This window comes from Dasypus novemcinctus, chromosome 29, assembly GCF_030445035.2.
Source record: "Dasypus novemcinctus isolate mDasNov1 chromosome 29, mDasNov1.1.hap2, whole genome shotgun sequence".
Lineage (NCBI taxonomy): Eukaryota > Metazoa > Chordata > Mammalia > Cingulata > Dasypodidae > Dasypus > Dasypus novemcinctus.
In genome coordinates this window covers 12,591,802-12,618,487 of record NC_080701.1, presented here as the reverse complement: position 1 = coordinate 12,618,487, position 26,686 = coordinate 12,591,802, and the positions used below count along the sequence as shown (strand labels likewise).

The 26,686-nt window shown below is 42.1% G+C and overlaps 1 protein-coding gene across 1 annotated transcript in view; it reads right to left on the bottom strand.

The window, feature by feature from the left end:
• Positions 1–1,786: 1,786 nt before the first annotated feature.
• DCTN6 (dynactin subunit 6) overlaps positions 1,787–26,686 on the bottom strand; it is a 34,431-nt gene continuing 9,531 nt past the window's right edge. The window contains exons 2-7 of the mRNA XM_004475152.5: positions 22,099–22,163; positions 10,924–11,029; positions 8,337–8,425; positions 6,780–6,827; positions 5,903–6,045; positions 1,787–2,338 (exon numbers count right to left, since the gene is read on the bottom strand). Of these exons, the coding sequence (XP_004475209.1) occupies positions 2,240–2,338; positions 5,903–6,045; positions 6,780–6,827; positions 8,337–8,425; positions 10,924–11,029; positions 22,099–22,163 (550 nt within the window). The 3' untranslated portion in view covers positions 1,787–2,239. The remainder of the gene's footprint in view (positions 2,339–5,902; positions 6,046–6,779; positions 6,828–8,336; positions 8,426–10,923; positions 11,030–22,098; positions 22,164–26,686) is intronic.

Sequence of the window (26,686 nt, the reverse complement as noted above, 5' to 3'; positions counted from 1 at the left end):
CTTTGTAATTGTTTAATAAATAAATGTAATTTTTAAAATGTCAATGAGTATACCAGTATAGACTTTTGTATTGTTTTCAACATTCTTCCATTTAAAATGCTTATCCTTCAAGGTTTTTAATAATAATTCCTATTAGGCCAAGTTAAAGTGATGCTTAATAAAAATTACATTTAGAGTCAAGTAATCTGTATTTCTAAGAAGATAAGGTTATAGATCACAAGATGATGACCTCTGTCGCATGCCAACTGATAAACAGTAGCCCTTCTCAAAGTCACCTTCTCCCGTGTGGGGATCCCATAAGAGATGCTGATGTCACTAGGACACCGGAGCCCTGTGCAGAGGCTTGCTGGTAAGGACTGAGGCCTCCTGCCCACAGCCAGGGGAGGGAGGTGGGGAGCAGCTCTTCCAGCCTCCTGGGGCCTCCAGCTGACGTTGAGCCAGGACCACCATGAGCCATTCCCATATTCCCGATCCTCAGAAAGTGTGAGAAAATAGGTGTTTGTTGTTTCAAGCTGCTATGTCTTGGGAGCAATTTGCTATTAGAGAGCGTGCTTTGGGATGAAGTGAAAGAAAAGAGCTGGGTAAAGCACCCTTTCCAGACGTGACATAATTCAATGAAAATTGACCTTGACTTAAGAGCTACTGCCAAGTGGCACAGCATTCTCTGAGATTAAATGGTTCCTTTCTCGTCCCTGCCCAGTTGCTACCTGTCATGTCACAAGCACGTGAGGGTTTCTCTTCCCATTTGGCATGTTTGCCTAGAATACTTGTGATGAAGTTTGAGAGCAGTTCTGGTGAGATGGAGAGGGTTACCAGGACGAGGGTAGTAGCCTGGTTATGGTGAAGCCTCAGAGAGTGGGGTGTGCTCATCTCCTAGATTCTGGTGCTCAGTCCCGAAGGTTCAGAAACTACTCTGTGTAATATTCAGAAACTCAGAGACAAAACTGAGACTCCTGAGGTGTCAAATAATTAAACTACACAAACCACATCCACATGAGACTGATGGATAACCTCTAGCATTTCAGAGGCAGTTTTGCAATATCTGATCTCAAAATTCTGAACTGATTATCAGGTGCTGAAAAATGAGTAAGTAGCAGTTGTCAGAAATGAGACATTTCTATGATATTCTCTTATTCCAAATGCTTACTGTTCAGCTCATTACTTGAAGAGTGCAATTTTCCAACCTGAGTCATGAGTATTCTTACCAAAATTAAGTCATTAAAATTTGGAACTGACATTTGTACTTGTCAGTTTCAGAAATTCAAAAATGCATTTTTTTACTACCCATAATTCAATTATTTTAATTCAAGAAAATATCTTAGTATTCTAGTATCTTAGTATTAATATTTAGTATTTTAGTATTTCTCAATACCTATGATTCAGAAGCTTTAAAGTACATTCCAGTAATGTATGTACTTGAATCATTCAAAATATTTGGAATTACAATAAAATTCTCAATATTTTATCTACTCTATAAACAAACTTATAACTAGCAATTAGTAAAGTGCCAAAATTAACTTCATAAATCTATAAATGTATCTATGTTTTAGTTTCAAGGTCCTCAAAAACCCAAGAATACCACTCAATTAATAGTCATTTATTTGTCATTTTAGTCACACATCATTTTAAAAAAATATTTAATTTACTGAGTGCATCTTTCCCTGATTAGTTGTTTTACTAAAAAGAAAAAATTTTTATTGGAAACAAAATGAAGTCTAAATTTATTTAATAACTGCTGAAATTTCACCTGAAGTTATTAAAAAAATAGCTCCAAATACACAAGAGGAAAAGGTAAACATGCTAGCTTTAATACAGCTAAAGTACATAATAAAATTTAAGACAGCTATTGGGAAAATTAATGGAAGTGGAAAAAACTGATTAAAGTATGCTCACTAAAAGTCCTGTCATCAGCACTTTTATTTAGTTTAGTATATGTTAGAATATAAATACATAACGATATGCCCCTTCTTATCACATAACTTCTTACATAACTGTGTAGCCCATATTTTATATAACAAAAAAGTTTTGTAAATTATCAGAAAAGGAACAATATAGGAAAATAATACATAAATTATAGAGGACAGTGACAATGAAAATTCTTTCCTCTGTAACTCAATTTTACAAAATAAAGTCAACACGTATTATTCTGTGAGTGACGAAGACTGCACTTCAAACACTGTGGCCCTTTCAAAAGCCGGTGGTCAAAGATGAAATGTTAACTTGCTTCCACACGCTGTTCTCAGTTCTTAACTGGAGTTGAGCTCCCTTTCACTGTCTTCTTTAGGTGGTGGTAGTTTGGCAAGATTTTCATCAGGAAATCCAGCTGTAGTGTCTGGGGCTAAAAACATAAGGTAATTAGGAACTGATTAACAGAAAGCCAAGTCAAGAATTCTAGGTAGAAATGGTTATTGCTTGGTCATGGAAACAGGTGATTTTCTTGGACTCAGTTTTGCTTACTTTTTTAAAAAGCTTACGATGAGCCAGCACTCATCAAGAGGGGGGAGTGAGACGCCTGAGGGCTCCATCTCCCCACAGCAGCTTTGAAAAACCAGCGAGAACTGGTAGAAACATCTTTCTCAAAGCTCCAGAAAGCAGAGGACTGCAGTAACAGAGCAAGTGCCAAACCTAGAAAATGGTTACTTAGAAGCAGTGGGACCTTGTGGCGCCCCAGCTGGCTGGGAGCAGCTGGCCCTGCAGTCCCAGAGCAGATCCCTGGGCCTGGCTGCAGAGGGAGCAGAGTAACCTTGTGCACACACTGGGAGCATGTCTGTCTGTCTGTCCCAGTCTGTGGTGGTAGCCTGAGGACTCACTGTCCCAGAACTTGCTCTGTGTTAGGAGGCAGCTCACCAAACTCCCCTACGCAATGTTGTGGGACAGGAATCAAGTCACGCTGCCTGGGGCAAGCGATTGCTGTCTTTACGACATACAGTGCAGGGCCTGGGACCCTGAGAAAACTATTTCCTAAGGAAGAAGGGACATTTGGAGCCATGTAAATGGGGGATTTCCTAGGGTCACACGGTACGCCCAAGACAAGAGGCACTGACCAGGGAGGCCTCTGTGCTATGGCCCGGAGCTGTTCTCTAAACTCACTGCATGGAAAAGCCCTGAAGGAGAGCACCTGCACAGATCAATCTGCAAAAACTGGGATAAGGGTTTTCTTTTTGTCTCAGTTAGCTCCTGGCAATCCAGGAAAGCTCTGTCATAACACCAAGTAGATGCAAGGCTTAAGGAATAGATGCCTCAGAGTCTAAATTCCAGTGATAACACATTAAAATATTAAAACGTCCAGGTTTCAATGAAAGGCTACACAACACACAAAGAAATAGGAAGCAATGGCTCAGGCAAAGGAGAAGATTGAAGCGCTAGAAACCATCAATAAGGAGCACCAGATCTGGAACATACCAGACAAAGACTGTTAAAAAATGGTTCTAAATATGATCAAAGAGCTAAAGGAAAGCAGGACAATGACAGATGAACACAAAGAATATCATTAGAGAGATGGAAATCATGAAAAGGAAACAAGCAGAGCTTAAGAACACAGTAACAGAAAGTAAAAGTTCCTTAAAGGGGTTCAATAGCAGATTGAAGCTGTCAGAAAAAAGAAACAATGAGCTTAAAGATAAGACAAATGAAAACATCCAGTCTGAGGAGCAGAAAGAAGAAAGAATGAAAAAAAGTAAAGTAAACAGAACCTGAGGCACCTGTGATACACCATCAAGCATACCAATATATACATTGTGGGAGTCCAGAAGAAGTATAAAGGGAGAAAGAGCAAAGAGAACATTCCAAGAAATAATGACCAAAAATATCCCAAATTAATAAAACACATGAATATACACATCCAAGATCCAACACAGACAACAAACACCAAGCAAGATAAACCCAAATAGACCCACAACATGGCATATTATAATTAAACTGTCAAATGCCAAGGATAAAGAGAATTTTGAAAGCCATAAGAAAGAAGTAACATGACATGTTCAAGGGTGACTCAATAAGATTAAATGCCGATTTCTCATTGGAAACCATGGAGGCAAAGAGGCATAGGAGTCATATTTAAAGTGCTAAAAGAATAAAATTGCCAAGCAAGAATTCTGAATCTGGCAAAGCTGTCGAAAATGAGGGAAAGATTAAGATTTCCTAAATAAAAGCTGAGGGAGTTCATCACTAGACCAGCCCTACAACAGACACTAGGGAGAATTCTGCAGGTTGAAAGGAGAGGACAACAGGCAACAGACAATAGATTGAAGCTGCGTGAAGAAATAAAGATCTCTGGTGAGGGTAACAACATGGGTGATTATAAATGCCAGTTTTATTATATTTTTGGTTTGTGTCTCCACTTTTTACTTCCAAAAGGCTCTAGAGGGCAAATGAATAAATTGTAATGAAAAATCAGTAGTTTGGGACTCATTATGTGTAAATATGTAATTTGTGAAAGAACCATATAAAGATGGGGGGGACAGAGAGGTATAGGAAAATAATGTGTGTATATTATTGAAGTTACGTTGGTATCAAAGCAAACGAGATTGCTATAAATGTAGGATGTTAAATTTAAGCTCCATGGTAACTACAAAGAAAACACCAGAGAATATGCAAGCTCATGGAGACAGAAATTAGAGTACAGGTTTTCAGGGGCAGGGCGCACAGGGAATGGGAAGTAAATCCATAACGGATACAGGGTTTCTGTTTGAGAAGAAGGGAAAGTTTTAGTAATGAATGGTGGTGAGGGTACTACAGTATTGTGAATGTAATTAATCCCATGAATGGTATGCTTGGGAAGGAAGGGAGGCGGTGAGGGAGGGAGGGAGGGAGGGAGGAAGTAAGTCCAAGGAGTCTTTATTTTTAATTAGGACTTCTACATGATCCTTATGAGCAATGAAATTTCACAAATGGTGTTGCGTATCATTATGCACTAAAAACTTCAGATATTCTTGCTCACTTAATTATAATCTCTCTTCCCCAAATGAAGCTTTCTTTCCCCCTCTTCAATCTTTTCTTTTTTTTCCCTGTGGTATGCAGAAAGATAGTGAAAAAATACTGGATTAAAAAAAAAATTTATGACTTTATTTCCTTTTTAGTCTATAGAATAGCTGCTTATACTTAAAAAAAAAAAAGCCACGCATCACAGAAATGGAGTGACCTAGAAAGAACTGCACTCTTGGAGTCTTAATTTCTGCAAATGGATCACTAAAAATTAGAAACAAAGTGATAAATAAATGTCTTGAAAATAGTTTCTTTTCAGGGAGGGGAAGGAGGATCTACAACTAAAGAAATATATAATGAATGTGCCTGGCAATGAGGCTCAAAACTTCAATCAGAATGTCTCACGTCCAAAGGAAGTCCCAAATCACTTATCTTATTAATCTCAGAATACATACACTTCATTATTCTTGATCTTGGTATTAGGAGGGAATAATTTCTTGTAATACTGGAAAATACCCAAACATACTTGCATATACATATGCTGTGTTTATAATCAAATCAAGCTATGTTAGGAAAATAATGGATGGCCCAAAATGAAAATCCAGTATAAATTTGGTAGTGTCATTCCTTATCCTTGAAGATGGATATTTAAAGGAGTGAATCAATTATAGTTTACAAGGTTTGGTGATGCCTCTGCAGTGTATATGTGTAAGACTAGTAGTAACATCTGTGGATTTTCTTTTCTCATTATGAATTTGTCACTGTCATCCTTTTATCTTTTTATATTATTGATAACTTAAAGACTGAATAATTATACTGCAAATAAATCCAGTTTTAGGAATGTTTCTCTGATGCTTTAATTTAATTATTTGCTATTGAAATAATGAGCATGCTACCCCATCCCCATTAAAACAATGATATGTTATTTTGGGGAAATTAGCAGCCCTAGAAGGAACTCTTTGAAAAAAGGTTCTAGTACCTGTGGCCGCTCAGTCTGCACACGACGAAGGCAGTCTGCACCGTAGATCACTGTATTTTCAGGGATGACTTCAAAAGTATTCAGGCTGCAACAAGCCCCAATGATGCAGCCACTTGTCAGTATTACATTTCTGCCTACATATGCTGCGGTAAAAACACAGAATTACAATTTAAGACATCAAATGATTAGGACACTATTTTTTTCCTAAGATAACTTAAGCATAAAACACAACTGGCTTTAAAAAAAAAATTAAAGAAAACACTTCAGTTCAGAGTTTGTATAGCAGAAAGGTAGGCAGCACAGAGGGGTTTAAGATGGATTCCAAACAGCTCCGCTGCTAATTAGCGGTGTGACCTTGGGCAGGTCACTGAAAATTCTCTGAGCTCAAGTTTATCTAAAAACTGGAGAGACCACCTGTGGTGATTTGGAACTGTAGGTACCCCGAAAATCATGTTTTTAAGCTAATTCATTCCGGTGGGTGTGAGTCTACTTTAAGTAGGACCTCTGCATGAGGTTACTTCAGTTAAGGCATGGCCCAGGGTGGATCTTAATCCTCTTTCTGAAGTCCTTTATAAGAGAATGAAATTCAGACAGAGAGAGAGTCATAGAAGCAAGGAGCTGAAAACAAGGAAATGTGGAAGAGAAGGGAGAGACAAGAAGATGCCACCATGTGTCTTGCCAGGTATTAACAACATTACCAGATAACATCATAACAGATTAGATTCTTGAAAGCAAAGAATTAGCCTCACAGCTATTACAGTCCACTTCCAATCACACCTTCCTTCCAAGCACAGTTTTACTCAGGTGGCTGTATCAGGACTCCACAAGGAGAAAGGAGGTAATTACTTTTCACAATAAAATTCTGAAATATTTTTACCTTTTGATTCAATAACATTATTATCTCCCATTTTCATGGCTTGGGAATCTGTAAGCCAGAGTTAAGTATATACTTTATCTTTTTTTCTAACTAACACAATATATCCTTATACTGCAATGGGCAGGGGACAGAGGTGTGGGAAGGGGTATGCAAACTTCCCCTTGCCAGAACACTTTGCTCAAGGCAATCTGAAAGTAAAGTTTTAATTGATGACTTTTCAAGTTTTTTTTTTTTTAAAGAAATGAGCACTTTTCTATCCTGATTTTATAACATTTTTCACAATTGTTTTAAGAAAATTACCCAATTTCTTAAAGAGAACACTGTCAACAATTTGATATATCTTTAAAAGAAAAATATATAATTTCTTTTATAACTGGGAATCAAACTGTATAAAAATAAAAGTTTTGCAGCTCACTTTATTCAGTTCACCTCCATTTGTAAGCATTTTTCCATGCCATTAAAAAACATAATTTTTAAAGACTGCTTAATGAAGCCTGTAGCTTAATTTATTTAAATATTTTGTTCCTGTTGCACACTGAGTTTTTTACCTCCAAATATCTTCTATTATAAAAGTCTGATGATACCATAAAAAGATTTGGCTATCTTTTGAGATGACAAAACCAAGCAAAAGAACTGGTCACATTGGGGGGGAGGGGAGAAAGAGGGTGGGAAATGAATGAAATATTCTCAACCCCACCCCCATCCCCGCCCACCATTTGCTTGCATTAGACAATGTATTGTTTTTGTTTTTTTGGTTTTTTTAAAAAAGATTTATTTATTTCTCTCCTTTTCCCCCCTGTTGTCTGTTCTCTGTGTTCATTCACTGTGTTTTCTTCTGCATCCACTTGCATTGTCAGGCGGCACCGGGAAACTGCGTCTCTTTTTTGAGTCAGCTCTCCATGTGTGCACCACCACTCCTGGGTGGCTCTCCTTGTAGGGCACACTCCTTGCGTGTGGGGCACCCCTATGCGGGGGCCCCTTGCGTGGCATGGCACTCCTTGCGTGGCAGCACTGCGCATGGGCCAGCTTACCACACAGTTCAGGAGGCCCTGGGTATTAAACCCTGGTCCCTCCACATGGTAGGTGAATGCTCTATTAGTTGAGCCACGAGACCATGTATTGTTTACCTAAAACTAAGTAAGAACCAAACTGACAGAACTGTGGTTTTTATATCAGGACAGAAACCAAGATCACTCTGTTTCTGTATCTATTACCACTATCATGACTACCTGCCAAGAAGCTGTAGTACCAGCAAGAGGAGCAGGATGTTACCTTCGAATTACTGGTCTAAAGATAGGTGTGTGTGTGTGTATGGATTTGAATATGGCATATTTCCTTTAGTCTACTGGGTTTTTCTTTGGAACAGAAGGGATCATTTTTTGGAATATACTACAAAAAAAGTCTTTACAAAAAGCTGGATGGCCTAGCCCTAAAAATGTAATTATGATATACCCATAAACACATTTGATAGATAAATTATGATAATTTCTACAGGGGGAGATTTGGGTCCCCAAAGACAGCTGGGAATGGTTTAGCTTGGCTTCTGGTAAAGGATACAACAGCCAACTTCAAACACGTTATTGGTACCAATGATCATAGGTTTGGGTTCTGCATCTCCACCATCAGGGGTGATATTATCAGGGTGGCTGTAAAAAGAAGAGACAAATCATCAAAAAATCAATCATCGATAAGTCATTTTAATAAGCCACTAATTACCTTTTTAGAATTTGGGTAATTCTCTCATAAGTTTTATTTGCATCGATATATAGCTATTTAAGTTGCTTCTTAATCTAAGAGAATTATGTGTCCTCTCTGCTGGAGAAGTTTTGAGTTGAAAAGAGCTACTGAAATGCAAAGGAGTCACAGGTGTGTGTAGAAGGACAGCCTTCCTTTGCTTATTATTATTTTAATAATAAACTTGATCTGTAAAGCAGTTTTAGGTTTACAGAAAAACTGCATAGAAGGTAGAGAGCTCCATGTAGAGCTCCCTCCCCACAGTTTCCCCTATTATTAACATCTTCCATTCGTGTGGTCCACTTGGTACCATCATGACACATTTTTAGTAACTAAAGTCCAGAGTTTCCATTAGGGTGCATTCTCTTCGTGTACAGTTCTTTGGGTTTTGACATCATTACCGTACCCCACCGAATGACTTCACTCCACTGAAATGCACTGGGCTCCATTTAATCGTCCCTCCCCATCCCTTCCTCCTGAACCCCTGACAAACTCTGACTTTTTAAATTTTTAAATTTTATTTCTCTCCCCTTCCCCTGCATCGTCTGCTCTCTGTGTCCATTCACTGTGTGTTCTTCTGCATCTGCTTGTATTATCAGATGGCACCGGAAACTATGTCTCTTTTTCACTGCATCATCTCGCTGCGTCAGCTCTCCATGTGTGTGGCACCACTCCTGGCCAGGCTGCACTTTTTTCACACAGGACAGCTCTCCTTGCATGTGGGGCACCCCTACGCGGAGGACACCCCTGCGTGGTATGGCACTCCTTACATGCGGCAGCACTGTGTGCGTGCCAGCTCACCACATGGGCCAGGAGGCCCTGGGTTTGAACCCGGGACCCTCCGTATGGTAGGCAGATGCTCTATCAGTTGAGCCACATCTGCTTCCCTTGATTGTCTCTATAGTGTTGCCTCTTCTACAAAGTCATATAGGTAGAATCATCCAGGATGTAGCCTCTTCAGACTGGCTTCTTTTACTTAGTAATAGTTCCTCTATATATTTTTTTAATTGTTTTTTTTTTAAGATTCATAGATCACAAAAAATGTTACTTTAAAAAATATAAGAGATTCCCTACACCCTAGCCCACCCCTCTATGTTTTTATGTGGTGGCTTTGCCCATCTCTTTTTACCGCTGAATGACACTCGCTGTATGCATGTGCCAGAGACTGTTTCTCCTTTCACCTGTGCAAAGGCACCTTGGAGCTTCCAAGTCCTGGCAATTATGGACAAAGCGGCTATAAACATGCAGGGGCACATCTTCATATGGTCATCTCTTTTCTGCTCCTTTGGGTAAATACCTAGGAGTGTAATTGCTGGACCATATCGTAAACCTATGTTTAGTTTCCTTGGCTTATTTTTTAAACTCAAAGCCCAGAGGACCTTCTCCAGGGCAATGAAAAAGAACAATGGTTATGAGTTTAAGCCTGTTAAAGTGGAATAAAAAATCAGGCCTAACTTGAAAAATGTCTATTCTTAATACTCATTCGAGAGGGTGGAATATAAAGATATTCACATAAAATAATTATTTTATGCTATTATGTATTTAGTTGAAATATTTGGAACATAAGAAGTTTATGGTCTAAGAGGAGGAAGTCATTTTAAAATGGTGCTTTATCACTGACAGTTGAGTTATTGCAGAATATAGCTGTTAACTTACACTAACAATACCAAATATACTTTTTTAAAGAAATGGCTTAATAGTGAGAAACTCCCACATCTCGAATAAGCATTGAGACAAATCAATCTCTTTATCACTGAAATATTTTCCCAAGGTCTTTCTTACAAATTCCATACACTGTTGCAATAAGTTAGGTATAAACTGGAATTTCTTGCCAAAATTTTATCTAGCAAGCCTTACAGCTGTTTATGAAAATTTCTTAAGTATTATACTCTCATTTACTAAGATCACATACATGTTCTAATATATATATACACATATATTATCTTTAAGGCTTAAAAATTGCCCCTAAGTCCCCAAATTTTAAAACTAAAATTTTGGGTGTTACCTCTGCAAAACATGTGAAAATGTATATCAGAGTTCAGTTCATGTGTCTGGGCATGAGTAATAACATTTCAGCCCAAACCAAGAAACCCAACCAAAAACTCTCTTCAGGATGCTGGAAGTTCTCAGTAACTGTTTGCTTAACGAATGGTGAGGTAGTAACATGTCAGGGCAACACTACTTCTCCAAAAGTCAGAGATTCTAGTCCCAGCGACAGCCGAGACAAGTCTCAGCCTATCTGGCTTTGGGTTTCTCATTCACTAATTCCTGAAAAGGGCCCTCTGTGTTCCCGTGGCTCTGGAATAGTGGGCCTCCGGACGTCAGCTGCAGAAGCTTCTTAGGGATAGCTGGAATGAGTGAAGGTATCAGCCGTGGCAGGCAGTTCCGAGCCTCTGTAAGTCTTACTCACGCATTGATGATAAGCGCCTGTTCTTCTATCAGGTTACCCTCACCGATCACTATTGGCCCCGCTTCTGCAATAATCCGTGCTTTAGGGTGGATCACCGTCCTAGGTCCTGTTAAAAATAACGTGAAAAGACATTATTGCTAAAGGCTACGCTTTGGAAAGAGAAGACGGGGAAGGGGAGGCTGTTGGGGGGACATTTTCTAAACACATTCCAGGCCCCTGGTAAAGGCGATCGCCTCGGCTGGACCATTAGCAGTTAGTGCCAACTCTCGTGCCAGGAGGAACGGAAACAACAGAGGTCTTGGAGCCAGCCAGCCCCGGCGCCCCCTCCGTTTCCAAGCCTCTGTTATCTCAGCTGTGAACCGGGGGTGATGACAGTACCAGTCTTACAGGGCTCTTGTAAGGATGAGACGAGATCATCTTTGTAGACTCAGCACCTGGCGCGTAGTTGCCAATAAAAATCAAGCTGCTTCCTGCCTTTGCCTCGTAAATGGAAAGCTCTTTTTGCTTATAATGTGGTGCTTTCTTATGTTACTGTACCATAGGATTAGTGTTTTTATCAAGTGATTAAGAAGAAATAAGAGCAGGATAGGAGTCAGAAAACGTGGACTCTAACCTCAGCTTTGTTATGTTGTCACCATCGCTATCACAAGCCTCCCGGCTGGAGGCAGAGCTTCTGCTGCCTGCTCTAAGGGACCATTTTAACCAGTTGAAGGCTGAAAGCAGGGAGTGGATGTAGCTCAAGTGCTCGAGCACCTGCTTCCCACGTACGAGGTCCTGGGTTCTGCCTCTGGTAACTCCTTAAAAAAAAGGACTGGAAGGGTTAAGGGGGGCAGTGGAAGGCGCCAAATGTGACCACTGGAGTCCTCAGAGTGAGACAGGGAGACCTGGCTCCAGCCTCACATCTAGGGGGCGGGAAAGGGTCTCCCCTCCCACTGACTGGGGCAGTAGAGGCCCTGAACTGCCTCCCACGACAGGGGTGCTGGAGAGAGAACTCACCCCCCCCTGCCTTTCAGCCACCCGCAGGCCTCGTGCTCTGGTGGTCCTGAAACCCCTGATGGGGAAACGTACCCCCTTGAAGCCTCTTCCCCCACTCGTGTCCCTCCTCCAAAATGAAGGCTACTTTTATTGGTAAACCAGTAAATAAGGGGCAACTGATTCTGAAAGTACGAGAGAACGGGCAGAAGTACTGAGGGAAGGTAGGGGGTCAGGAAGACACCGTCCATGAAATTCAGCATCCCACCGCGGAAACCGTTCCCTCAGCGACGGCCACCTGCGTGCGACGCCAAGGGGCGTGCTGCATCTTGTGGGGAAGGGACAACGAAAGAGCTTGCCTTTTGTCCCTCCTTTGAGTTTTTAGCTTGAAAACTGGGAATACGTAATACAGTCACTCACAAATATGTTAAAATAAATAAGGAGTTGTTCCTGGTGCCCTGAGAATGGGAAGGAACCTGGGTGGGGCTTCTTCTATTTCCAAACAACGAGCAGGGGCCCAAAACAGCAAGTGCAGTCAAACGACAAACAACGCAGTCGAGCAAGAAATGCCGTCAGGAGCGCCTTGCTCTTTCTCAGGCACCTCTGGCTCCTCGAATACTCAGCTGCTAGAGGAGAATTTCCCAGGCAAATTATCCTAGTCAGGGTGGAAGACTGCAGGACTGAAGACGGGACTGAAGGCGTCTCTGTTCCTAAATTACCGGGACATTTTTCAGGCTAACCACGATGTGAACATGTGCACCATAAATAGTTTATAAAAGGAATCTATACGTGCATTACAAAAAATTCAAACAAAGCAAAAAAGGAAAGACCCTTTCCTCATGTTAATCCCATTCTCTAGAGGTAGCAATTCTTAAAAGATGGGGACTTATATATGTAAGATGTGCAAATATCACTGTATATATATCATATTTCACTAAAACAATGAAATCATGGCTACAACTTGAAGGAGAAAATATATGCACTTTTTTTTTTGTAAACCAAGGAAGAGTACTTACTCTGCAATTTGCTTTTTTCACCTACTAAGTCATGGTCATTTTCCCATGTAAGTACATCTAGATACGATAATCTTTTTAAATGCTTGAATAGTATTTCACATTTTATCAATATGCCATAATTTATTTAACTGATCCTTTAATAATGGGCACTTAACTGTTGCCACTTTGGGGAAGAGGTGCTAAACAGTGCTGAAATAAACATTGGATTTCTTTGAAATGAGCAATGTCTCCCAGCTGTGTGAACCAATTTAAATCTGTAGTTTGTACAATACTAGATATACATTTTACTTTGAGATAGTCTACGATAAAGGAACGCAATCCTTCTATTTGAGGTTCTTTGTAATTAAACCCCAGCTGGCAATCGCTCTGTCTAGAAAGTCTAGACTCTGGGCTTTGTCATTTAATGGACATGGGCTTAATCACGCACAAGCTGTGGGCTTCTCACCAGTGGGTGAAGTGTGGGTTATAGCAAACGCTGTTTGAAAGATCATGCGGTCTGGCCCATAGTTCCTCAAAATGGAAAGAATCATCATCTGCCACTAAAAGCTAACAAAAAACTTTACAGAAATACGCAAAATAACTAATTCCAGTCTGAGACACATTAGAAAACAGACTGTTTTATGCGTCTACTCAAGCATCAGGGTGATACCTCCTTTTAGTGGGGGGGGGGGGGGGGAGGGGATTCCACACTGTAGGACAGTAAGAAGATTAAGGTATTTTCTGCAATTAGCTTTAAAAAGCTTAGACAGGAGATAGAGACCATTACGGATGAGATAAAAAGTGCACTCTTTGATAAAAAATAAAATAAATAAAAATTTTTTAAAAAGGGGAGTGGATGTGGCTCAACTGATAGAGCGTCCACCTCCCACATGCAAGGTCCAGGGCTCAAACCCAGGGCCTCCTGGCCCATGTGATGAGCTGGCCCAGGCACAGTGCTGCCGTATGCAAGGAGTGTCCTGCCATGCAGGGGTGCCCCCGCAGAGGGGAGCCCCATGGGCAAGGAGTGCACCCCACAAGGAGAGCTGCCCAGTACAAAAAAAGTGCAGCCTGCCCAGGAGTGGCACCGCACACACGGAGAGCTGACACAGCAAGACGACGCAACAAAAAGAGATATAGATTCCTAGTGCTGCTGACAAGAATGCAAGCAAACGAAGAACACACAGCAAATGGACTGAGAGAGCAGACAATGTGGGGGGGAGGAAGGGGAGAAAAAAAAAAGTGCACCCTTTGGGAAGCAGATATGGCTCAAGCAACTGAGCTCCCACCTACAACATGGGACGTCCCAGGTTCGGCCTCCTGGAGAAGATGAGCTGGTGCGATGGGCAGCAAGATGACTCAACAAAGAGACACAAGAAGAAAGACAATGAGAGACACAACAAAGCAGGGAGGTGGGGTGGCTCAAGTGATAGAGCATCTCTCTCCCACATGGGAGGCCCAGGTTCAGTTCCTGATACTTTCTGAAGAGAAGATGAGAAGATGAGCAGACGGTGAACACAAACAACGGGGTGGAGGACAAAATAAAACAAATCTTAAAAAAAAAAAAAAGTGCACCCTTTGTCACTGCAGGATAAGCAGCCTGAGAATGCTCACAGTGGATGAGGAAAACAGAGGTAGCGAAGGAACCTACTTATTTCTTTCAAAGTTCCTCTAAAGTGTAACCTTGAAAACTACTGATATTTTTATGTTTCCCTTTCAAAAATGACATAGGTTTTGGAAATATACAAAAACATACAAATAAGCACAAATCCCATATCTTATACAATATTTAAAAAGTAATGTCTGAGCTATTTTAACCAGATGTTTCATTATTGTTGGTATTATCAATAAGGAATTTCATAAATAACCGGAAAGCCGATGGTTATACATCTGAGGGCCCTGCCTGGAAGGGAAGGCACAGTCTCGGCTTCGCCGAGGTCTGCGTTAGAACACCACCTCCACCTGGTGGCACCGCTGCCAAACCACAGACGTCAGGGCTGAAATATCAACTGCAGTTGAAAAGTAACAGCAAGCGTCACAGGCAGCAGGAAACTAAACAGGTCCTCTAAACCTCTGCTCGGCGTTTTGGGGGACACGGACTAGAGAAAACTTAGAGGGATGTTGAGACGCAGTGAGTGAGAAGTCGACTGGAGCTCCATGCCTGCGTGCTTTCACGGTCAAGGCCAGGCGTCAGGGCGCTGGGTAAGTCGAGCACTCCAACACTCAACACGCAGGCAGGCGGAGAGAGCTCAGGGAGGCAGGCGGAGAGGGCTCAGGGAGGCAGGCGGAGAGGGCTCAGGCAGGCAGGCGGAGAGGGCTCAGGCAGGCAGGCGGAGAGGGCTCAGGGAGGCAGGCGGAGAGGGCTCAGGGAGGCAGGCGGAGAGGGCTCAGGCAGGCAGGCGGAGAGGGCTCAGGCAGGCAGGCGGAGAGGGCTCAGGGAGGCAGGCGGAGAGGGCTCAGGGAGGCAGGCGGAGAGGGCTCAGGGAGGCAGGCGGAGAGGGCTCAGGCAGGCAGGCGGAGAGGGCTCAGGGAGGCAGGCGGAGAGGGCTCAGGCAGGCAGGCGGAGAGGGCTCAGGCAGGCAGGCGGAGAGGGCTCAGGGAGGCAGGCGGAGAGGGCTCAGGGAGGCAGGCGGAGAGGGCTCAGGCAGGCAGGCGGAGAGGGCTCAGGCAGGCAGGCGGAGAGGGCTCAGGGAGGCAGGCGGAGAGGGCTCAGGCAGGCAGGCGGAGAGGGCTCAGGGAGGCAGGCGCCGTCCTGCGTTCAATGAGCGCTTTCACCTAGGAGGGGTCTGAACTCAAACTAAGTTTAAGTTTAAGGGTCTTAGGTTAAAGTGCTTTAAAAATACTCTCACCATGGAAAGTGTTTTTAGAAGTCTGCTGTGAGCCTTCGTGGAGTTCCTTCTGGCAGGGCACTTTGTGTATTTTCTTACCAAATGTGCTGAAACCCCACTTGGCTTATCTCCTTGTTTGGATAAACGGGTCTAGAGCTGGAACTGCCTTACTGGCTGAAGAATTATTTTCCTAAATGGTTGGCCGGGCTGCGTGCACCAGGGCCAGAAAGACATTCCTTGCATTAAATACCCTTTTCCCTCATTTGGTAAGGGACACTTTTCCTGTCTATCTTTGCCACAGAAAGCAAACTTTGTATACCTTTTCATGTGTCAATAAATAACTCAAAGAGTCACAGGCTCTCTCTTCGGGAAATTAAAAACAATGCCCTTGACCTGGGAGGTGAAGTGCCTCTGAGAGCTGCTTGACATGCGATGGTTTTCTCAGGCCAAATCAACCGCTCTGCCTTAGAAAAAGATTTCCACAATGAAAGGCTTCTGATCTGTATCAAGAACTCAGATGGAAAGAATGACGGAATAAGCGGGACAAAGCGCTTCCCTCACGAAGCTCTGCACTGTGCCAGCTGTGCCCTCCCGGTACGATGGCGCAGCAGAGCCCTGGGATAACACCTGCAGGCTGCCTTTCTCCTCGTCACGGGGCCACCGAGGGGAACCTTTCTGAAATGTTCTTCAGCTTCCAAAATAAAGATTTACAGGAAATAATTCAAGGCCCATGAGTCAGGGCAGCCTACTAAAAAGGAGGCTTGATACTATGAACCTTATTTGCCCTGGGATAACTAATGAGAGAGCTGCTTGTGTCGCATGTTTGTTGGGGAGCAGCTCAATAATGGGGTCAGCCTCCAGCAGTCTCAAGTGGCAGGGTTTCTGGTTAAGGACAATACTTCAAGGCTTCTGACTAGTTTTTCTGACAGAACAAATACCTGCGATTTTCTAGAAAAACAGAATACTACATTGAAACAGCAAAGGAAAAAGCAAATTTATCCCTGAAATATTTCAGAATGGAAAAATTGGGTAAGAGTATAAACTACTAGGGGATGGAAAGTTACATATCTATCAATTAAATGATGCTCAAGTTTACTGCTCCTTACCTGGAAAACAACTTCCGTGCTCAAATCTCTATACCCACAACATAAGAGAAAAACTAATTAAATTATTCTGGTAAATTAAACAAAAACAAAAATATCAAAAGCCCTAAACTGAAAGATAAAACGTGGTGGGGAGAGTGAGTTTTAATCAGATAACTCATCTGCACTCGCTGCTTTGATTTAGCTTTATAACTATAAATTCCCAGGAGTTTTTTAAACTGATTTTTACTTCAGAAAAAATTAATAGCAGCCAAAAGAGTACAGACATTTTATACCAAATATAGCAATAGAAATTAGTGTCTGATTGCCAATTTTGGAAAATTCATATATATACACACATAATTATAGAGAAGCAGCACATAAAAATTGTGTAAGACAGAATGCTGGGTAACTATATCGCTCTTTCAAATCCTTTCCTTAATTTTTTTTATTTTTCCCTGTACCAGGCACTAAAGATTGAAGCAGGACCTTGTATGTGGTAAGCAAGCGCTCAACCACTGAACTACATCAGCTCCCCTGAGTTGGTTTTTTTTTGCTTGTTGCTGTTTTTAGGAGGCAACGGGAACCAAACCCAGGACCCTTCCTGTGGGAAACGGGTGCTCAACCACTTGAGCCATGTCCACTTCCCTTTAATTTTTTAAATTGAGAAGTTTCTGTAAAGTGTTAGAGCAAATTTTCTTGTTTTATAAAACTGAATGAGGGAGTAGACATGGCTCAGGCAACTGCACCCACCTCCCACAGGGGAGACGCCAGGTTCTGTTCCCAGTGCCTCCTGAAAAGATAAACAAAAACAAAACGACAAGCAAAACAAATGATAAAACCAACTCAGGGAAGCTGATGTGGTTCAGTGGCTGAGTACCAGCTTCCCACATATGAGGTCCCGGGGTTCAAACCCCGGCCCTCAGTACATTAAAAAACAAAAGCCTGAGTAAAAACAATAAATATTAACAAATATTAACTCTGATCCACTTGTGATTCACAATATTTTCCACCGTAATCATTCTTAGGTGTGCACTCTGTGGAATCAATTACATTCACACTGCTGCACTACCATTACCAAGACTTTTTTTTTTTTAAGATTTATTTTTAATTTATTTTTCTCCCCTTCCCCACCCCATTCTCTGCTCTCTGTGTCCACCGCTGTGTGTTCTTCTTTGTCCACTTGCCTTGTCAGCAGCACTGGATGTCTGTGTCTCTTTTTGTTGCATCATCTTGCTGCATCAGCTCTCCATGCATGCGACGCCACTCCTGGGCAGGCTACACTTTTTTCGCACGGGGTGGCTCTCCTTGCAGGGTGCACTCCTTGTGAGTGGGGCTCCCCTAAGCGGGGGACACCCCTGCATGGCACGGCACTCCTTGAGTGCATCAGCACTGTGCATGGGCCAGTTCATCACACAGGTCAGGAGGCCCTGGGTTTGAAACCTGGACCTCCCATGTGGTAGGCGAACGCTCTATCAATTGAGCCAAATCCGCTTTCTAACACATTTTTTCCTGACTCCAAACAGAAACTCTGTACCTATTAAGCAATAATTCCCCATCCACCTTCCTTAGTAATCTCTCATCTACTTTCTATCTCTACTGATTTGCTTCTTTTAAATATCTTATATAAGTGGAATTATACAAATACAATATTTGTCCTTTTGCATTTGGCCTATTTACTCAACATAATGCTCTCAAGGATCAACCATGTTGCAGCATGCATCAGGATTTCATTCCTTTTTACCACGGCATAATATTCCACTGCATGTATTTATCACATTTTGTTTATTCATTCCTGTTTTAATGGGTCTTTGGGTTGTTCCTACCCTTTGGCTATTGTGAATAATGCTGCTCTGAACACTGGTATATAATTATCTGCTTGAGTTCCTGTTTTCAGTTCTTTTGGGTATATACCTAGAAGTGGAATTGCTGAGTCTTATGGTAATTCTAGGTTTCACTACCTGAGTAAAGATCAAATTGTTTTCCACAGTGGCTTTACCACTTTATAATCCCACCAACAATGTACAAGGGTTCAAACTTGTCAGCATCCTTGCCTTGGTTTTGTTTTAAATAGCCTCTCTATTGACTGTGAAGTGGTTATCTCATTGCAGTTTTTGATTTGCATTTCCCTAGTGGCTAATCATTGAACATCTTCTCATGTGCTCACTGGCATTTGTAGGTCTTCTAGAGAGACATGTCTAGTTTCCTTCTGCCCACTTTTGAATTGAGTTGTTGGTCCTTTTGTTGTTGGGTTTAGATTTCTACTTTTAAAAAGTTACTGCCACTTCTTATGCTATAAATCCATTATTTAAAATCTATGTTGTACTGTTATTTTATATTTTAACCATCGGAGTTGTGCCCTATCAGTTAGTAGTCAAATACTAGATGGAAAGTAGGATTAAATACTGTATTTTCTTAGGTAATTTCTTTTTTTCTTTTTTTAAAGATTTATTATTTTTTAATTTATTTCTCTCCCTTTCCCCAGCCCCCACCCCACCCCCAGCTGTCTGTTCTGTGTCCATTAGCTGGGTATTCTTCTGTGTCCACTTGTATTCTTGTCAGTAGCACCGGGAATCTGTGTCTCGTTTTGTTGTGTCATTTTGCTGCGTGAGCTCTCCGTGTATGCGGCACCACTCCTGGGCAGGCTGCACTTTTTTCATGCTGGGCAGCTCTCCTTACAGGGTGCACTCCTTGCACGTGGGGCCCCCCTACGCGGGGGACACCCCTGCACAGCACAGCACTCCTTGTGCACATCAGCACTGCGTGTGGGTTTGAACCTTGGACCTCCCATGTGATAGGCAGACGCCCTATCCATTGGGCCAAATCCGCTTCTCTTCTTAGGTAATAGCAACATTCAGAGAAGGTGGGAGGGTAACAGGGATAAGGAAAGGGGAGGGGCACAAAGTGGTGAACGCCAGAGGGAGGAGGAAGAGAATGAACGACTCCTGATATACCCAGACCCAATTCCAGGCTGTGGCCAAGCACCCAATGCAGCTCCTTCCTCTGTTTTCATAGGAGAAAGCCTTTACACTTCCGCTAAGTAATTCCTGTAAGTAGGTGGAATTATTCTGAATCTGAAATACACACACATTCACATGTGTTTATTAGTGTAAGTAAATATATTCATAATATCTATGTATATATTTAGTAGATATTGCATACTTATTGTTTAAAATGGAAAAGAAGGAGAAATGCAAGGAAAAATTTACATAATTAACCACATTATTTTAGTCTTAGAGAATACCTTGTGCACTACTATTGGGTGTTATTCTTAGAATCATGATGAAACACATAAATATCAGAGTAAAAAGAAGGCAGAAGGACATTTTGATAAACATGTGGCCATCATAATTTCTCCTCAGAATAAAAGTCTGCAAGCGGTTTAAGTAATACCATGACAAAGAGTTAGAGCACTGAAAAGAAAGGCTCATTTTCTAAACTTTGAAATTCTATTTAAAATAAACAAACCTAACCTGGCAAATTCCTAAAAAAACAATCAAATAAATAAAATTCCATAATAGTGGCACAATTTTCACTGTCTCTATAAAACATAATGCTTAAATTGGTCGAAGGCCTTACCTTAATAGAAAATATACACTTTTTTTTCCCCTTTTAAAGAAACTGTCAGTGGAAGGGAACAAGCCATATGTTCTCTCTCCAAGTGTACTTACTTCACTGAAAGCTCTACTGTGATGACACGTAGGTGACATGCAGCTGCTGGAAATTATGCGCTCACACTAGTAAAGGTGCAAGGGCTTCATATCCAGTGAAAACGTATGTAAAAGAACTGAGTAAAATGGGAGTTTGGTAAACGTAATCATGCTCATAAAATTTAAGTCACAGAAGCGGAATGTGGCTCAAGCAATTGGGCTCCCGTCTACCATATAGGAAGTCCAAGGTTTGATGCCCAGGGCCTCCTGGTGAAGGCAAGCTGGCCTGTGTGGTGAGCTGGCCCACGTGGAGAGCTGGCCTGTGTGGAGTGCTGCCCCATGCAGGAGTACTGGCCCACACGGAGAGCTGGTGCAGCAAGATGACACAGCAAAAAGAGACACAGAGGAGAGAGTGTACGAGACACAGCAGATGAGGGAGCAGAGGTGGTGCAAGAGAATAATCGCCTCTTTCCCACTCTGGAAGGTCCCAGGATTGGTTCCCAGAGCCGCCTAATAAGAATACAAGCAGACACAGAAGAACACACAGTGAATGGACAGAAAGCAGAAAATGGGGGGAGAGGGTAGGGAAAAAAAAGGTGCATTCTCTTAAAAAAAAAAAAAAAGTAAGTCACTGTATGTTGTCTTATTCATTTGAGCTGAATATTGGGCTTGATCTATAGTCAGCCTCCCCTGATAAGATTTAGCAGTACTAAATCTAACATTTATTAAGTGCTTACTGTGCACAAGATCAGGCAATGACTTTCACAGACATTTAATTAATACTTCAACAAACTTAGGAGGTAGACACTCCTATTTTGTGTGTGAGAGAAACTACCACTCTGCATTCTCCCCCTTTTCTCTCGTAGCAGGATCCTGATTTCATTAGGGACAGCAAAGCTCCCGTGCAGCTGGATGTGCCCATGAGCCTAGCCCTGGCCAGAGCCACAGAGAGAAGGGCTGAGGGGCGCTTTCAGGAAGGCTGTTTAGAGAGAGCTGACTCGGCTCGCAGGGCCACCCTTCGTTCTCATTCAAGACAACTCTTGGTGCTCTAGAAGCAGTGACCTGGTCTGAAAGGCTGGAGCTCCAGAAGTACTGCTGGACAATTAACTGACCAGCTCTGAACTGCTTACCTCTGGACTTCTTACACAAGAGAATAAATCTTTACATTTTTAAGCTACCACTACATGCAGCTACATGTAATTCTTATACACAAGGAAGGTTAGAGAATTTAAGCAATATGTCCAGGGAAACCCAGCAGGAAAGGAGCAAGGATGCTAACCCAGGTCTGTCAGACTCCAGCACCCACACTCTCGAGGCTCTGCAGCACAGTGTGAGCTCCCCAAAGTCTGTGCCTGCCTGGTGTGTTCACGGCTATCTCCCTGGTGACAACACACAGCAGTACTGGTACACAGCAGTACACAAAAGAAAGCTCTTGAATAAATGAACGACTGTGTATATTACACAGGAGTTTAAACACGGACTTCTTCACACGATATTCCTTTAGAAATATTAAACACTGGGAGAAAATACATTGTTTTATCAATAAAACTGGGACATGAGTGAAACAAACATAAAAGATGCTCCTTAAGCACTGAACTACATTAAATCACATCAATTCTTAACAAACAATACTCACGAACTATTTTCTTACCTATAGTTACATCTCCCCTGATTTCACTTTCTACACACACAACTGCTCCAGGAGCAATCTTCACACTGTAGGAAGAAAAAAGTAACATCCATCATGGTAAGGTTTAATAATATTGATATAGGAGCTATCCTGACACTGCAGCAAGAAGGGCTTAAAAAAATGGTGGAAAGTAAATTGTAAGCGGGTGAGGTTTTACTGTATTAGAAACTTCTCAAATGACACCCATTAGGCCAAGCCTTATTAAAATGCTTGAGGAGTAAAGAGGCTTAGGAAGTGTTTTTTCCTTTTAACATCAGCATTATTTCTAATAGCAAAAAACTGAAAACAATTGAGATATCCACAGCGAGGGGACTGGTTAATAATTTAGGGAACATTGTGGACTAATACACAGTCATAAAAAAGGATTAATTGTCCCTTAGGTAAAGATTTTGGAATGATCTCCCAGCTGTATTTTTAAGTAAAGAAAGCAAAGCCCAAATAGATAGTATAAAATATGCTACTATTTTTGTAAAAAAGGAGAAAAGAATGTTCATTCAAAATATTTAACAACCAGTAGGGTAATGTTTATGTAGAAATTTAAAGTTTATAAACATTCTTGTTTAACTTCCAACTATATATAAAACTGCTAACAAAGTGATATAAACTTCAGTGCAATTGTTCAAAAGACTCTGATAATTTCCAAATAAGGATTTATTGGTGCTTTTGGATATTCTGCTGTGATCTTTTGTTTGACAGCTGTGTCTAGCTAAATGCTGCCCCTATCTGAGACAAGAGCTCACATAAGCACTGCATCAAATGACTTCCCCGATTAACTTAGTTGTTACATAACTTAGTCTCATTAAAGACCTTTCTTTAATAGCAATAATGTTCACTCTCGAGATTAAATGCAATAACAATACCATTTTATATAGTTTGTCTTTATAATTCTGCCTGGATTTTTAAAAATTTCGATTTCCAGTTGTTCATTACTAGCATACAGAAATCCAATGATTTAGTATATCGCCCTTGTTTCCTGTGACCTTGCTAAAACCACTTAGATCAAGGGGCTTTTTTGTTGATTCTTTGTGGAATCCATATGCTTCCATATAAACACTCATGTCCTCTGTGACTAGAGGTTGTTTCATTTCTTTTTTTTACCTATATTTAATTCAGAGAGATAAGAGAAGCTACTGCATCCAAAAGCAAGACAGAATTCTACAAAACTGAACAAAGTCTAAGAAAGGGCTCCTAGAAATAAAAAACATGACCAAAATTAAAAATTCACTAGAATGAGGTTAAAGATAAGATTTACATAAAATACATTCATTACATCACAATATTTCAAAGTCTTAAATCATTTCAGTAACAGTGCTGAGCACAAAATCTCATCAAAATCAGTTATGGTATGCAGTCTATATTGGGTCAAAATTCCCCTCCAGCTGTTGACCTGTGAAACTTACAACACAAGTTATCTGCTTCCAATTCACAAAGGAGGAACAGTCACAGGATAGTTGTTTCCATTGCCATAAGGAGAAACTGGAAGGAAGACAGGTGTCATGGGTCCTGAAAATCCGCAGGATATACTCCTTTAAATTTCAAAGTCTGAGAGACATCTCTAGAACTCATCTTCTTTTCCTCAGGGCCTCATGAGGGCCCACCCATCATCTCAACTCCACCCTCAAGCATCTGGGTGGCAGCTGAGTGGCCCCACCCTCCAAGAACAATGGGGCGATGGCCACAATCTCTCCCACCACTGGCGCGCAGTCTCAACCCCCTTAGCTCAGCGGAGAGGCAGGTGCTTCTCCCTAACCTCCGGCACACAGCCCACCCTCTCAGAACAGTGGGTGGTGACCTAACTCCCCTACCTCTCCTGAACATCTGGGGAATGTGCCCACCCTCTAGCCTGGGGCAGACGAACCCTTCCTGTCAATGGGCAGAGGACCAATCCTCTCCAAGCCCCTGGGGTACAGTCACTCCCTCTGCACCCATGGGTGGGGTCCCTCTCTTGGCCCAAGAAGATGTCTTAAGTCCAGACCTCGGCTTCCATGGTTTTGCTTTTGAAGTCATTTTTCCTTCAATTTCTTCCTTTTCTATACATTTTCGTTCAGGCTGATGGTGGTTTCATTCACACACAGCTAGCAAAAAGCTTGTTGGTTTTGCATGCAGTTCACAGGGGTCCCAGTCATCAGACAAAGACTTTGCTCAAATCCTTCCTGGATAACTGCATTTCCAGTCCGGACTTGCAAGGAATTGGCTGCCTAACTCCACGTTCAGGTAAATCTTCACATGGGGCACTATCTTTGGGGACTCACTTTCTGGAAGCTTGGAATCTCCCAAACCATCAACTTCTGGTTTCTTTGTGCACAGGAGTTCAGTTCTCAACTTATCATTTTCCCCTCTCATTTTACTATAAGCTGCAAGGAGAAGCCAGGCCACTCTCCACATTCAGTTTGGAAATCTCCTCAGCTAAATGTCTAAGCTCATCACTTTCAAATTCTGCCCTCCATCTCACATCATGAACCAATATTTCCGAGTTCTCTACAACTTTAAAACAAGGATCAATTTTCTTTCAGTTTGCAATGACTCAGTCACCATTTCTGTCTAAGGTCTCATTAGAAGTAACTTTAGGGTCCATATTTTTACCAACAGTCTCTTCAAAGCAATCTAGGCCTTTTCTATCAAGCATCTCACAATTCCTCCGAAATCTACCCCTTACCCATTTATAAACCCATCCAAACATTTTTGGTAAATGAAAGCAGCAGTATCCCATTCTCTCAGTGCCAATTTGTTTTAGTCTTCTAAGGCTGCCAATGTAATATACCAGAAATGGGTTAGCTTTCATAAAGGGAATTTATTTGGAGTAAAATCTTACAGCTCCAAAGCTGTGAAAATGCCCAAATCAAGGCATCAGAGATGCTGTCACATGGACTCCTGCCACATGGTAAGGCAAAATGGTGGCTGTCCTCTGCCAAGGTCCTTGCCTTTCCCTCACCTTCGCCTTCTCTTCAAGCTCAGCTGCGGGTGACCAGGCATATGGCTGTCTCGTTCAGCTTCTCCACTGATTCTAGCCTCTGGCCTCTAGGACCTCTCTCAGCCTCTCAGGGTTTTTTCGTCTTTCTCTAGCTGCAGGTGATCCATGAGTTCTAAGACAGTTTGAATTTGATGAATTTCAAAAAGAGAAAGCTTATGTTTTTGGTTGTTTTTTTTCTAAGATTTATTTTTTATTTATTTCTCTCCCCTTCCCCCCAGTTGTCTGCTCTCTGTGTCCATTCGCTCTGTGCTCTTCTGTGACTGCTTCTGTCATTATCAGTGGCACTGGGAATCTGTGTTTCTTTTTGTTGCGTCACCTTGCTACATCAGCTCTCCGTGTGTATGGTGCCATTTTTGGGCAGGCTGCACTTTCTTTTGCACTGGGCGGCTCTCCTTTCAGGGTGCACTCATTGCACATGGGGGTCCCCTACACAGGAGACACTCCTGCGTGGCAGGGCACTCCTTGTGCGCATCAGCACTGCGCATGGGCCAGCTCCACATGGGTCAAGAAGGTCCGGGGTTTGAACTGGAGACATGTGGTAGGTGGATGCCCTATCCACTGGGCCAAGTCTGCTTCCCAGCTTATGTTTTTTGAATAATCCATTCCTGAGAGTATGAGACCCTTTTGACTGAACTGCTGTCAGTGAGGCATGACTAAGGTTGAGTTTCCGCCCTCTTGCTGCGTCTTATATAAATGGACACAGACAGACATACAGAAAAGGGAGCTCTAGAATACTTGATCCAGCCACGAGTGAAAGGACTCCAGGTTCATTCACAGCTGAGCTCAAGGAGAGAAACTCTGAGGAGCTCAGGCCTCGGCAGAGATGTCTGCTGAGTTAAAGGAGAAAATAGAGCGTAGCTGACTTTGGTGAGACAGCATATCTGATGGTGCCTTGATTTGGACATTTCACAGCCTCGAAACTGTAAGCTTTTACCCCAAATAAATCCCCTTTATAAAAGCCAATCCAATTCTTGTACTTTGCACCAGCAGCCCTTTGGCAAACTAAAACAAGTCCTTTCCAAAATGGAAGGGTAAAAAATAAAAATGACAGCTGTTTTTCTCTGTGTGTTTCTGCTTTAGTTTTGAATTTATCTAAGACCCCAGCAAGAGGGTGGAGACCTAACCTGGGTCACACCTCATTGATATAGCCCAATCAAAGGCCCTTAAGTGATCTAATTAAACATTATCTAATCAAAAGTACCCTTAACTGAAGCGATCTAATCAAAAGACCCCTTAACTGAATTGAACCACTAGGCCCTATATAAAATAGGCTTACATGTACAGGAGTGGTTTAGTTTAAGAACGTAATTTCTGGGGTCCATGAAAGACTCAAGTCAACTTCCTCCTCTAAAAGTTAGGGTTGAGGGTTGAGATCAGTCTGGGGGCTCCCTGAGGGACCAGTGCAGAAGACGACCTCAGTTTGGACTCTCAGGGCAGCAGTGCTTCCAGCCTCCCATTAGCATCCACTTGGACATAAAGAGCCAGCACACCTTCTTTGGCTGCTCCCCGACCCGCACCACACTGTGTGGGGTGTTTCCTGGTCTGGCAGATCCCTGGGGGCCCAGCATAGACTCTGGC